At 36.7% G+C, this 15,198-nt stretch overlaps 2 protein-coding genes and 1 long non-coding RNA gene across 29 annotated transcripts in view; 2 read left to right on the top strand and 1 right to left on the bottom strand.

The window, feature by feature from the left end:
- PCM1 (pericentriolar material 1) overlaps positions 1 to 704 on the bottom strand; it is a 93,335-nt gene extending 92,631 nt beyond the window's left edge. For all 27 annotated transcript variants that reach the window (XM_074274048.1, XM_074274046.1, XM_074274044.1 and 24 more), the window contains exon 1: positions 570 to 704. The gene's annotated coding sequence lies outside the window, so the exon portion shown is untranslated. The remainder of the gene's footprint in view (positions 1 to 569) is intronic.
- Positions 1 to 3,460, top strand: part of ASAH1 (N-acylsphingosine amidohydrolase 1) — a 168,552-nt gene extending 165,092 nt beyond the window's left edge. The window contains exon 14 of the mRNA XM_074274054.1: positions 2,189 to 3,460. Within this exon, the coding sequence (XP_074130155.1) occupies positions 2,189 to 2,362 (174 nt within the window). The 3' untranslated portion in view covers positions 2,363 to 3,460. The remainder of the gene's footprint in view (positions 1 to 2,188) is intronic.
- LOC141546316 (uncharacterized) lies at positions 951 to 2,080 on the top strand. The gene is made up of 2 exons (XR_012483271.1): positions 951 to 1,226; positions 1,452 to 2,080. It is a non-coding gene; the product is annotated as an uncharacterized LOC141546316 (long non-coding RNA).
- Positions 3,461 to 15,198: the final 11,738 nt, after the last annotated feature.

Consider the following 15,198-nt stretch of genomic DNA (forward strand, 5'->3'; position numbering starts at 1 on the left):
AGGGGAGGGTCCCCGGGAAGTAACAAAGGGCGGGCCGGGGGGGGGGGGTGTCACTGCGAGGAGGAGGAGGAGGAGGAGGAAGGAAGGCGGTTAGGAGAGGAAAGAGGCGGCGGCAGCAGCGGCGGGAGCGGGAGCGGCGGGGGTGGGAGGCGGGAGAACGGGACGCCCCCGCAGCTTTCCTCCCCTTCCTCCTCGGGCACTTTCCCCTCCTCCCGGGTGGGGGTGGGGTGGTCACACCCACGCCCCTTCCAGGCGTATAGATCTTTTACATATTCAAGACAAGTCCTTAACGAAGTCCAGACCCAGTCCCCAAGACCCCCCCCTTGGAGAGACTGACAGACAGACGGACGGTGGCGGGGTAAACTGAGGCCCGGCTGCGTCTCGCTCCCTCAGTCAGCGGTGACCGCCCCCCACCCCCTCTGTAAGAGGTGGGTGAGCGGGTCTCGCGGGGTCCCCTCCCAAGCGCGCGGGCCGTTCCCCCCCCCCCGCACCCCAACCAAGACCTTCCCCGCACCTCCACCTCGCCTTGACGCCCCCTCCCACCCGGAGCCCTCGGCCTCCTTCTCTACCTCGGCGCCTGCGGCCCAACCGCCATCTTAAGAGCTCATTGTGGTGGGAAAGGGGGGAAGCGAGGGGAGGGGAGGGGGCGCGCGCCCTGGTCTGCGCCGTCGCCTCGGCAACCTACGCACGCACGCACCGTCGCCGGCGCAGGGGAGAGCGCATATGATGTGACGTGACGCGACGCGACGCAAGATGAGCTGTCGGGTCCGCCAAATGGGAGATAACTACATGTCCCAGAGTACAGAGCGTGCGTGCACCGCCTATGAGAGGCCGCTTGCTAACACGCCTCAAACCTTAAGGTTCCCTCTTAGGGATACAAAAGGAGGAATCGTGCGGAGCTGACATTGACGTCACCGAGCTAAATCCCTGTTCCGGCGGGAAGGCTCTGGAATCTGGTCTGGGCAGTTGAGGGGGCTTGAGCCCTCGAACGTTTGCACGAACCCCACCTCGCACCCACTCCCTCACTTCGTTCGTTGGTCGCCTCCGATCTCCGACCCCGGCCTCTGCCAGACCCGCCTGGATGCGGAGGATGCTTCGGATCACCGGACCCAAACCCCTCGCCTCTGCTCCCTTCCCACTTCTCAGGAGTGGGGCCCGCCTGTGGGCCCGGCGCGCTCCAGCCTTCCCCGCCCCACAGGCCTCGCGCCTCTCCCCTTTCACTCGAGGTTTGTACGGGAGGCCGTTCTCCCACAGCTAGGAGAAATCCATCCCGAATACCCGCCTCCCCACCGCCCCTTGCCCCGGGCAGCTGCGGGCTCTAAACGGGAGCGCTGACTCATTGCGGGGGGTGGGGGGGAGGTAGAGAACTGGAGTGGAGCTGCCTGCCCCTCGCCCTTTCCCCTCTGCCTCCCCTCTCCCCGTCACTTAGGTGCGATCTTTTCTCCTAACAGCGCGCCCTGCCCGGAGGGGCGCGGGTGCCGGCGCCTGACTCCTTCCGCATAGCCTGCCGCTGTGCCCCGCTCGCGCTTCCATGCCCGAGGTGGAAACTCGGGTGAAAATGCATCCGGGCTTTCGAGCCCCGCTGCGGGAAGTGGGAATAGATGGAAAAGAAGGCCTCCCGCTTTAGCTTTGCTGACTTCCAAGTGCCAGTCCCTTTCTCCCGCACAAGCACAGTGCCCCTTGGATTTTAATAGAAGGAATCTGCAAAGGGCCACAGATATCTCAGCCCCGGAGAGCCCTCCCCCAGCTACATAAAAAGTGGGGGGCGGTGGGTAAGAAGCTTGGCTCTGTGCTGAGTGGGAATGTTTCCCCAAGCGCGGGGCGCACACGGACGGATGGACGGACTGACGGACGTCTCCTACCTCTCCTCCCATCCCATCCTGCTCAGCGCGCCCCAGGCCGGCCCGCGGCCTTCTGCCCCTCCTCCCCCCCACCCCCCGGCGTCCAGAGCAGCCGGCACGCGCTGCCCCTCCGCATTTCCCCCCTGCGCTCCGGATCCCCGGAGCTGCGGGACTGCGGCTGGAAGCGCCGAAGCTCAGATTGCCTCTTCTGTGAAATAAAGGAAGTCTGCTAATTCACTGAAGGCCCTTCTCCCTTTGAATCCTGCATTTTAAGTCCAGCTCTGGCATCCTAAGATGCTTTAAATGCGTGGCTTTTGTTAAGCTTGTTTGTACCCAGTTATTAAGGTCTCACGGCCTTGGTTTTTATCCCTTGTTTCAATTGGAGTTGCTTCTCCCAGGCTCCCCCGCGGGGCACTCCAGCCACTTGGTCGTTATTACTTCTTTCACTTGTAGCTGCTTCTCCCAGGCTCCCCCGCGGGCCACTCCAGCCACTTGGTGGTTATTACTTCTTTCACTTGTAGCTGCTTCTCCCAGGCTCCCCCGCGGGCCGCTCTACCCCCCCCTCCTTCCCCCCGGCCCCCAAGCTCTGGGGGCTTGTGGCTCAGTTTTTCTAGTACCATGACAAGCCCTCCGCACAGGGCTCCCCCGCAGCGTTTCCTTCTTGCACAGATACAGCCCTCCAGGAGAATGGGCTCCGGCCGGAAGCCCTCTGGGTTGGTCCTTCACTGGATTAGTTTCTGTGGCTCCTGGCAGTTTCTGGTTTCAGTGCGATCGATCGAGGTCATAATTGAATAGTTCGCCTTCACGGGCACAGGAAACACTAGAGAAAATCAAACCAGCGAAGTCTGGGTGGCAGGGCCTCACTCCAAAGCTCCAGGAAGAAGAGAATGGAGCCCCCACTCAAACCCTTCTATGTGGCCAGCTTTTTCATCACTACAGCGTGTTCTCGCCAGCACGGGCTGTCCAATGCTTAATACTGACGACAGCGCATTTTAAAGTCTAATTTGAATGGTTAATATTTTTATCATTTTTCCAAAGTCAATAGGTCAGTCAACAAAGGACAAATGGAGTCTTATTTGCAGCATTTGCCCATTATGTTCCCACTGAGAATGGAACAATCTTTGGCTTTCCCCTGTGCTGGCTGCCGCGCATCGCTGCTCGCCCCTTCTCTGCGCGACACCAGAAGCCACCACCTTTCCCGGGTGCGTGGGGACTGTCGGACAATATGCTCGCTCTGATCTACTGGGAAGGGCACGTCTGCAGAGGGGCGGCAGCGGGGTTCAATGGTTAGAGTACGAGGTCTGGAGTATTCCCGAATTCCAATCAGATCTCGGGCACTTAACTGACAGTGACTCTGGGCCGGTCATTGAGGTGCTATGTGCCTCACTTCCGGGATGGAGATACCGCGCCTACTACAGGGCTGTTGTGAGGGTCGTAGGTCAGATTTATAAAGCACTTGGTATTGTGCTTGTACATGGTAATTTTTTTTTTTTTTTTTTTTGCTTTGCTAAGGCAATTGGGGTTAATTTCTTTAAAAAAATTTTTTTAACACGGTAGATATTTTATTTTACTATTCTATTTGTAACTTGAAAAATAAAAAGAAAAATTAGAAAAAGAAATGCTCATGTCCTTCCTTTTCTGTCCCACATCTAGTTACAGGCCCTTATCAGCATCCCAGGCCTAGGTTATTGCCTTTGCCTCCAGACTTCAGTTCTCTTTCCTGCTTCCCTTCCTAAGTCAACCGGAGCTGTTCTTAAGATGCACCAGACAGAGCATGGGGGAGGGGCAGCAGCACGGCATTTTGACGAAAAAACAACTCCACTGCTGTCTCCCCTCTGACCTCCAGCTTTTCCTCCAGAGGCCGCCTTTTCTAGTGGCATAAATGGAATAAGCTTCCAAAAGGCTTCCAAAGCGTAATCCTCGCCTTCCCCCAACCCTGTTCCTTCCAGGTCTCCGCTGGAGCCCACGCCTGCTGGTCTCTCCTGCCCCTGGGATTGTACTCCTGGTGAGCCTGGGCTAGGAATTCTTTTTCCTGCCCCTTAATATTCCTCCTGGTCAGATTCCCAATCTTCCCAGGAAAGATCCACCCGCCTGCATAGATAAGCATTTGGTCTCCTTGGCCAGAGACTCCATCTCCCAAGGCCGCGCCTCTGGTGACAAGCAGCTTGGCTCTCTTCCTTCTTGGTCTTTGTGCAGGAGAACTCAAATCTGTGGTGTCCAAGCTTGAAGACTTGCCAGCCCGAGAAGATCTGCCCAGGCTCCGGCTTCTCTGACGGTCCCGAAATCCCCGCCTCACCACGGGGATGGGCGGAGCTTCCCTTCTGGGAGGGAGGACCCTAGTACAGGAGCCGCCTTCTCCATCTGCTCTGGGCTCCAGAGGCCGGAATCCCCCAGGCTCATAGTGACGAGGTCTAGAGAAGGGGCACCTACGTGAAATCAGGATTAATGGAGGTCTCGTGGCAGGTTCGGGTGCCGGGAGTCAGAGCTCCCCGCACCCCCTTGGGATTCGGCGCAAGGATACAGTTAAATGAGGCCTAGTGGCGGCACAAGAGGCCCCAGTAAAGGAATTTACAGGCCCGAAGACCTAGACTGATAAGTTTATTGTGGGGTTTGGAAGTAAGGTTCAAGTCCAGTTAGTAAAGTGGTGGAGACAAGAGGGCACCGGAACCAGGGTTCCGGTGGGCAGAGATCCTTGGTGCCAGGCTGCCGTGTTTGGGTCCTCTGCCAAGAGAGGCTCCAGTCTCTAAGGGGGCTGTGGGTGTGCCGCCCCAGGCTGGCTCCCCGCTGGGTTTCAGCCAGGGTTAGAATCTGAATTGAATTCAATGGGTTTAGGGACTGAGCCAGACAACCAAGATAAAACTGTTGGTGCTTGGGGCGGAGTCCCCTCCCTGAGGCAGAGCCCAAGGAGGTTTTCTCCTTTAAGGATTTCTCAGAGTCTGGGGGTTTCCTGTCAATAGCACATAACTTGTGCATGAGGGGCTTAGAGAAGGACCCATAAGATCTCAGATGGAGAGCTGCAGCAGGAGGAAGGTATCCCAGCCGTGGGCCAGAAGCTGATTGCCTTGGGCTGCATTAAGGTCATAAGGGAGGTGGCTGTTCTGCCGGCAGACCTCGTCTGGAGTGCTGGGGACAGGCACCGACAGAGGCAGGGTCCAGCAACCGCGATGGGAAAGTCTGGGGAGCCCGGGACAGGGGGAGGTCGTGTGGGGGAGTGAAAGAAAAAGAACCCGAGGAAAGAGGGACGGGCTGTCGGGTAGAAAGACGAGATTTGTTTTGTTAAGCCCCAGAGGGCAGGACTCCGAGAACTGAAGGGACAACCAGGAGAACCTTCTTAAAGTGGGATGGGTTGTCTAGGAGAGCGGAGTCCATCCCCTCCGAGGTGTTCACACTCTTGTCGCAGTAGTCAATGGCGTAGTGATCTAGTACTGGATAAATTCAAAGACCCCGGCTTCTGGGAGAGAACTCACCGTCTGACAAAGATCGCTGGGAAAATTGGAAATCAGTGTGGCAGAAACTGGGCCCACACAACACCCTGTACCAAGAGAAGGTCAAAACGGGTTCATGATTTACTATATATTCACTATATATATTTACTACTATATATATTTACTACTACTATATATTTACTACCACTATATATTTACTATATAGATTTACTACTACTACATATTTACTATATAGATTTACTACTACTATATAGTTACTACTACTGTATAGTTACTATATATATTTACTACCACTATATATTTACTATATAGATTTACTACTACTACATATTTACCATATAGATTTACTACTACTATATATTTATTACTACTGTATAGTTACTATATATATCTACTACCACTATATATTTACTATATAGATTTACTACTACTATATATTTACTACTACTATATATTTACTATATAGATTTACTACTACTACATATTTACTATATAGATTTACTACTACTATATAGTTACTACTACTGTATAGTTACTATATATATTTACTACCACTATATATTTACTATATAGATTTACTACTACTATATATTTACTACTACTATATATTTATTACTACTGTATAGTTACTATATATATATCTACTACCACTATATATTTACTATATAGATTTACTACTACTATATATTTACTACTACTATATATTTACTATATAGATTTACTACTACTACATATTTAGTATATATTTACTACTACTATATATTTACTACCACTATATATTTACTATATAGATTTACTACTACTATATATTTACTATATATTTACTACTACTATATATTTACTACCACTATATATTTACTATATAGATTTACTACTACTATATATTTACTACTACTATATATTTACTATATAGATTTACTACTACTACATATTTACTATATATTTACTATATAGATTTACTACTACTATATAGTTACTATATATATTTACTATATAGATTTACTACTACTACATATTTACTATATATTTACTATATAGATTTACTGCTACTATATAGTTACTATATATATATTTACTACTATATATTTACTATATATATTACTACTATATATTTACTACCACTATATATTTACTATATAGATTTACTACTACTATTTATTTACTACCACTATATATTTACTATATAGATTTACTACTACATATTTACTATATATTTACTACTACTATATATTTACTACCACTATATATTTACTGTATAGATTTACTACTACTATATATTTACTACCACTATATATTTACTGTATAGATTTACTACTACTACATATTTACTACCACTATATATTTACTATATAGATTTACTACTACTACTACATATTTACTATATAGATTTACTACTACTATATATTTACTACTACTGTATAGTTACTATATATATCTACTACCACTATATATTTACTATATAGATTTACTACTACTATATATTTACTACCACTATATATTTACTATATAGATTTACTACTACTACATATTTACTATATAGATTTACTACTACTATATATTTACTACCACTATATATTTACTATATAGATTTACTACTACTACATATTTACTATATATTTACTACTACTATATATTTACTACCACTATATATTTACTGTATAGATTTACTACTACTCCATATTTACTATATAGATTTACTACTACTATATAGTTACTATATATATTTACTACTACTATATATTCACTATATATTTACTACTATATATATATTTACTACTACTATATATTTACTATATATATTACTACTATATATTTACTGTATATATTTACTACCACTATATATTTACTATATAGATTTACTACTACTATTTATTTACTACCACTATATATTTACTATATAGATTTACTACTACTACATATTTACTATGTATTTACTACTACTATATATTTACTACCACTATATATTTACTATATAGATTTACTACTACTATATATTTACTACTACTATATATTTACTATATAGATTTACTACTACTACATATTTACTATAGATTTACTATATAGATTTACTACTACTATATAGTTACTATATATATTTACTACTACTATATATTCACTATATATTTACTACTATATATATATTTACTACTACTGTATATTTACTATATATATTACTACTATATATTTACTGTATATATTTACTACTACTATATAGTTACTACTACTATATATTCACTATATATTTACTACTACTATATATTTACTATATATAGATTACTACTATATATTTACTGTATATATTTACTACTACTATATAGTTACTATATATATTTACTACTACTATATATTCACTATATATTTAATACTACTATATATTTACTATATATATTACTACTATATATTTACTGTATATATTTACTACCACTATATATTTAATATATAGATTTACTACTACTATATATTTACTACCACTATATATTTACTATATAGATTTACTACTACTACTACATATTTACTATATATTTACTACTACTATATATTTACTACCACTATATATTTACTATATAGATTTACTACTACTATATATTTACTCTATATATTTACTACTACTATATAGTTACTACTACTATATAGTTACTATATATATTTACTACTACTATATATTCACTATATATTTACTACTATTATATATTTACTATATATATTACTACTATATATTTACTATATATATTTACTACTACTATATAGTTACTACTACTATATATTCACTATATATTTACTACTACTATATATTACGACTATATATTTACTGTATATATTTACTACTACTATATAGTTACTACTACTATATAGTTACTATATATATTTACTATTACTATATATTCACTATATATTCACTACTACTATATATTTACTATATATATATATATTTACTACTACTATATATTTACTATATATATTTACTACTACTATATATTTACTATATATATTACTACTATATATTTACTGTGTATATTTACTACTACTATATATTTACTATATATATATATTACTACTATATATTTACTGTATATATTTACTACTACTATATAGTTACTATATATATTTACTACTACTATATATTCACTATATATTTAATACTACTATATATTTACTATATATATTACTACTATATATTTACTGTATATATTTACTACTACTATATAGTTACTACTACTATATAGTTACTATATATATTTACTACTACTATATATTCACTATATATTTACTACTACCATATATTTTCTCTCTCTCTCTCTCTCTCTCTCTCTCTCTCTCTCTATATATATATATATATATATATATATATATATATACACACATACACACACATACTATATATTTACTACTACTATATAGTTACTATATATATTTACTATATATATTACTACTATATATTTACTGTATATATTTACTACTACTTTATATTTACTATATATATTACTACTATATATTTACTGTATATATTTACTACTACTATATATTTACTATATATATTTACTATATATATTACTACTATATATTTACTGTATATATTTACTACTACTATATAGTTACTATATATATATATATTTACTAGTACTATATATTCACTATATATTTACTACTACTATATATTTACTATATATATATTTACTACTATTATATATTTACTATATATATTTACTACTACTATATATTTACTATATATATTACTACTATATATTTACTATATATATTTACTACTACTATATATTTACTATATATATTACTGCTATATATTTACTGTATATATTTACTACTACTGTATATTTACTATATATATTTATTATATATATTACTACAATATATTTACTGTATATATTTACTACTACTATATAGTTACTATATATATTTACTACTACTATATATTCACTACTACTATATATTTACTACTACTATATATTTACTATATATATATATTTACTACTATATATATTACTACTATATATTTACTGTATATATTTACTACTACTATATAGTTACTATATATATTTACTACTACTATATATTCACTACTACTATATATTTACTACTACTATATATTTACTATATATATATATATTTACTACTACTATATATATTACTACTATATATTTACTGTATATATTTACTACTACTATATAGTTACTATATATATTTACTACTACTATATATTTATTATATATATATATATTTACTACTACTATATATTTACTACTACTATATGTTTACTATATATATTTACTACTACTATATATTTACTATATATATTACTACTATATATTTACTGTATATATTTACTACTACTATATAGTTACTATGTATATTTACTACTACTATATATTCACTATATATTTACTATATATATTTACTACTACTATATATTTACTATATATATTACTACTATATATATTTATTACTACTATATATATATTTACTACTACTGTATATTTACTATATATATTTACTACTACTGTATATTTACTATATACATTCATTACTACTATATATTTACTACTATATATTTACTATATATATTACTACTATATATATTTATTACATATATATATATATATTTACTACTCTGACCCGACCTGCGGGTCTCGAACTAAGGGGGTCTGAAGCCGCTTGTCAACCTGTAAGCAAAGCTAGTAAGGCAACAACCTGGGAATGGGTGAAGAAAGCAAGAGGCGGAGACAACTCTGTGCAAAGCAGAATAGCTCATTTATTGGAGGAAAGTACAAGGCTTATATATGTTTCCAGAGTATAGGTTTGAAAAAACAGTTCTGTGACTACCTGACTAGGGGAACGTTTGGTGGTTAAGGAACATCTGGTGGTAGATATGTGTGACCTTGTGATATTTTATGGCAGGATGTTCTCATGCTTCACTGTATTTCTTATCAGTTCTTGGTATTTGGGGTGTGGGGCAGGGGCTCCAGCACTACTACTATATATTTAGTATATATATTTACTACTACTATATATATTTACTATATATATTACTACTATATATTTACTATATATATTTACTACTACTATATATTTACTATATATATTTATTACTAATATATATTTACTACTATATATTTACTACTACTATATATTTACTATATATATATATATAACTACTATATATTTACTATATATATTTACTACTACTATATATTTACTATATATATTTACTACTATATATTTACTATATATATAATTACTATATATTTTCTGTATATATTTACTACTACTATATATTTACTATATATTTTACTACTATATATTTGCTATATATATTACTACTATATATATTTGTTACTACTATATATTTACTATATATATAACTACTATATATTTGCTATATATATTTATATTTACTATATATATTTACTACTACTACTATATATTTACTATATATATAATTACTATATATTTTCTGTATATATTTACTACTACTATATATTTACTATATATATTACTACTATATATATTTATTACTACTATATATTTACTATATATATTTACTACATATATTTATTACTACTCTTTATATTTACTACTACTATATATTTACTATATATATATTTATTACTACTATATATTTACTATATATATTTATTACTAATATATATTTACTACTACTATATATTTACTATATATATTACTACTATATGTTTATTACTACTATATATTTACTATATATATTTACTACTACTATATATTTACTATATATATTCATTACTACTATATTTACTACTACTATATATTTACTATATATATTACTACTATATATTTACTATATATATTACTACTATATATTTACTACATGTATTTGCTATTATATATTTACTATATATATTACTACTATATATTTACTATATATATTTTCTACTATATATTTACTACATATATTTATTACTATTGTATATATTTACTACTACTATATATTTACTATATATTTTTTTTACTATAAGCAAATTAGAAGAACAAAGGATCATTTACCTCTCAGATCTTTGAAGAAGGAATTTGTGGCCAAAGTTAAACTTGAGTACATTATTGAATGCAAAATGGATCATTTTGATAATATTAAGCTGAAAACTTTTTGTATAAACAAAATCATGTACACAATATTAGAAGGGAAAAAGTAAGCTGGGAAAAAATTTTACATCCGTGAGTTTAGATAAAGGCTTCATTTCTAAAACATAAAGAGAATTATTTTACTCCAATTTATAAGAACCATTTTCCAATTGATAAATGGTCAAAGGATACAAACAGACAATTTCAGATGAAATTAAAACCATTTCTAGCCGTATGAAAAAGTGCTCTAAATCACTATTGATCAGAGAAATGCAAATTAAGACAATTGTGAGATACCAGTACACACCTGTCAGATTGGCTAAGATTACAGGAAAAGATAATGATGAATGTTGGAGGGGATGTGGGAAAACTGGGACACTGATACATTGTTGGTGGAGTTGTGAACTGATCCAACCATATGGAACTATGTCCAAAGGGCTATCAGACTACCGATACCCTTTGATCCAGCAGTATCTCACTGGATTTGTGTCCCAAAGAGATCATATAAAAGGGGAAAGGACCCACAAAAATGTTTGTGGCAGCCCTTTTCGTAGTGGCTAAAAACTGGAAGATGAATGGATGTCCATCAATTGGAGAATGGTTGGGTAAATTATGGGATATGAAGGTTATGGAATATTATTGCTCTGTAAGAAATGACCAGCAGGAAGAATACAGAGAGGCTTGGAGAGACTTACATCAACTGATGCTGAGTGAAACGAGCAGAACCAGAAGATCGCTGTACACTTCAATGCTGTATGAAGATGTATTCTGATGGAGGTGGATATCTTCAACATAAAGAAGATCCAACTCACTTCCAGTTGATCAATGATGGACAGAAATAACTACACCCAGAGAAGAAACACTGGGAAGTGAATGTAAATTGTTAGCACTACTGTCTATCTACCCAGGTTACTTATACCTTCGGAATCTAATACTTAACGTGCAACAAGAAAATGGGGTTTACACACATATATTGTATCTAGGTTATATTGTAACACATGTAAAATGTATGGGATTGCCTGTCATCGGGGGGAGGGAGTAGAGGGAGGGGAGGGATAATTTGGAAAAATGAATACAAGGGATAATATTATAAAAAAAAATTACTCATGCATAAATACTGTGAAAAAATATATAAATAAATAAAATTTAAAAAAGAAAAAAGAAAATAAAAAGCTTTCAATTCTGATGGTATGGCTCTCTTCAACAATGATATGATTCAGGCCAGCTCCAATAGACTTGGGATGAAGAGAGCCATCTACATCCAGAGAGAGGACTGTGGGGACTGGATGTGGTTCACAACATAACATTCTCACTCTTTTTGTTATTGTTTGCTTGCATTTTATTTTGCTTTTTTTTTTCTTGTGCAGCACAATAATTGTATAAATATGTATGCATATATTGGATTTAACATTTTTCTACCATGTTTAATATATATTGGACTACTTGCCCATCTAGGGGAAGGTGTGGAGAAAGGTGGGGGAGGATAAGAACACAGGGTTTTGCAAGGGCTACTGTTGAAGAATTGTCCACACATATGTTTTGAAAAACAAAAAGCTTTAATTAAAAAAAATTTTAAAAGAAAAGTTAAAGCTTTAAAAAAGATAACCTGTTGCATATGTTATACAGGATTTCTTTGTCGATGGGATGGACTAAATGACCACTGAGTTCCTTTCCTACTCTTAAGTTCTGTATTTCCGCAACTAGGCTAGAAATTTTATGAAAGCAGAGATAGTGTATCTTTTACTTCTTTATATCCCTACCATTATCCTTCATAGGTAAAAGGGCCACATAATATTAGTATTTGAGAATGACTCCTTCCCTCTCCTCATCATCCTTCCCCTCCTTTTTTTCTTTCCTTCTCTCATCTTTCCTACCTCCTTTTTTCTTTCTTTCCTTATTTTCCTCTTTCTTTTCCTTCTTCTTCCCTCCCCTCCCTTCCTTTTTTCCTTCCTTTTTCTCTGCTTCCCCATCTTGAATATCAACATTCCTGCATTTTAATTTATTTTTTCAAATAACATTGGAAGGATTCAGCCAAAAAGAAAAAAGACAAGAGATCACTTAGGAAATTCAGCTCTTAGACCAAAAATGGTTTGAATCTTAATTCTGTAACCTCAGCCCATTGGTATGGGGCTCTCTTCATTGGTGGAAATGAATGCCTGCCTGTATGAGGAATGGGAGGGATTTGGAGAGAGAAGAGAGAAGGTGGGATTTTTAGTTGGGATTTGAGGCAGAAGAAAAGGAGGGAAAGTGTTTCAAGCATAGAAGACAGCCAGAGAAAATGACAATATCTGAGATTTGGAGGGTCTTGTGGGGAAACAGTCAGCATGCTGGAACCACTGGATTGGAGAGTACTTGTGGGAGTGGAGGTGGAAGGTGAGAGAAGGGAATCAACATTTATTAAGTATTCCCTATATGCCAGGAACTGTGCTAAACTCTTTGCAAATATTTTCTCCATTGATCCTTATAAGCCTGTGAAGTAGATGCTAATGTAATCCCTATTTTACAGTTGAAGAAACTGAGGCAGACAGAAGTGAAATAATTTGTCCTGGAAGTAGCAGGAGTATTTAAAAGGAAAGGTAATTAAAGATAATTCTGTTTTGATCATGTTTCCCTTAAGACAGACATCCAGTTAAATGTGAGGTCAGAGGCTAGCAGAGAGGTTGGAGACATTGGTAAATTTGAAAATCATCACCCTGAAGAGGGTGACCTGAAAGTAGAGAGGGCTAGAGAGAATCAAGGCTGATACTAATGCAACAAACTTGGATGATTGGGAGAATCCATCAATCAACAAGTACTTATTAAATTCTTCATATATGAAAGACCCTGGGGATATAAAGCTAACATTCTAAAAGAATATATATGCAGCATAAATACAAAGTGAATACATTTTAAGAGTATCCTAAAGGCTTAGTTCAAGTTTATGAAGTTTTAATAACCTCAGGAATATAAATGCTATACATTGCTCTAGTCCATTTAGAACATTGTAAAAATGTTCGTTGAATGTTGCTCAGAAAACGAAAAGGGTTGTATTCATAATGCCAGCCTTGAGATCATCCAAAGAATGACATTTTGGTCCATTTATGACAGAGTGATATGATTTCACAAGAAAAAGTCTTATAGAGTCCAGGCCCATTAGATGCCCAAAGGTGTCCAAGCAAGAGAACTTTTCTTCTCAGAAGGATCTGAGAAAGTATCATCTAGAAACTGTCACACATGCAACATATAGTGGGAAGATACCTCATCTTGTTAAAATGAAAGACCTAATGTAATCTTTGAGATGATATTTGCAAAGCAGCTTATTTTTCCAGTCATATGTAAAGATAGTTTCAACATTCATTTTTGTCAGATTTTGAGTTCTAAATTTTTTCTCCCTCTCAGCTTTTGCCTCTCCCCCAAATATCAAATAATCTGATACAGTTTATACATGTACAATCATTTTAAACACATTTCCATATATAGCATGTTTTAAAAAGAAAAATCAGAACAAAAGGGGAAAACCACAAGAAGAAAAAAGCAAACACACAAAAAAAGTTGAGAATAGTATACTTCCATCTGAATTCAGTATTCAGTCTCTATAGTTGTCCCTTTGGATGCAGATAACATTTTCCATCCCAAATCTATTGAAATTGTCTTTGAATTGCCTCCTTGCTGAGAAGAGCCTAGTCCATCACAAACTGACCATCACATAATCTTGCTGTTACTGTGAACAATGAACTCCACTCAGTATCAGTTCAGGTAAGTCTTCCCAGGCTTTTCTGAAATCAGCCTGCTCATCATTTCTTGTAGAATAATAATATTCCAAT

This window comes from Sminthopsis crassicaudata, chromosome 6 (genome assembly GCF_048593235.1).
Source record: "Sminthopsis crassicaudata isolate SCR6 chromosome 6, ASM4859323v1, whole genome shotgun sequence".
Classification (NCBI taxonomy): domain Eukaryota; kingdom Metazoa; phylum Chordata; class Mammalia; order Dasyuromorphia; family Dasyuridae; genus Sminthopsis; species Sminthopsis crassicaudata.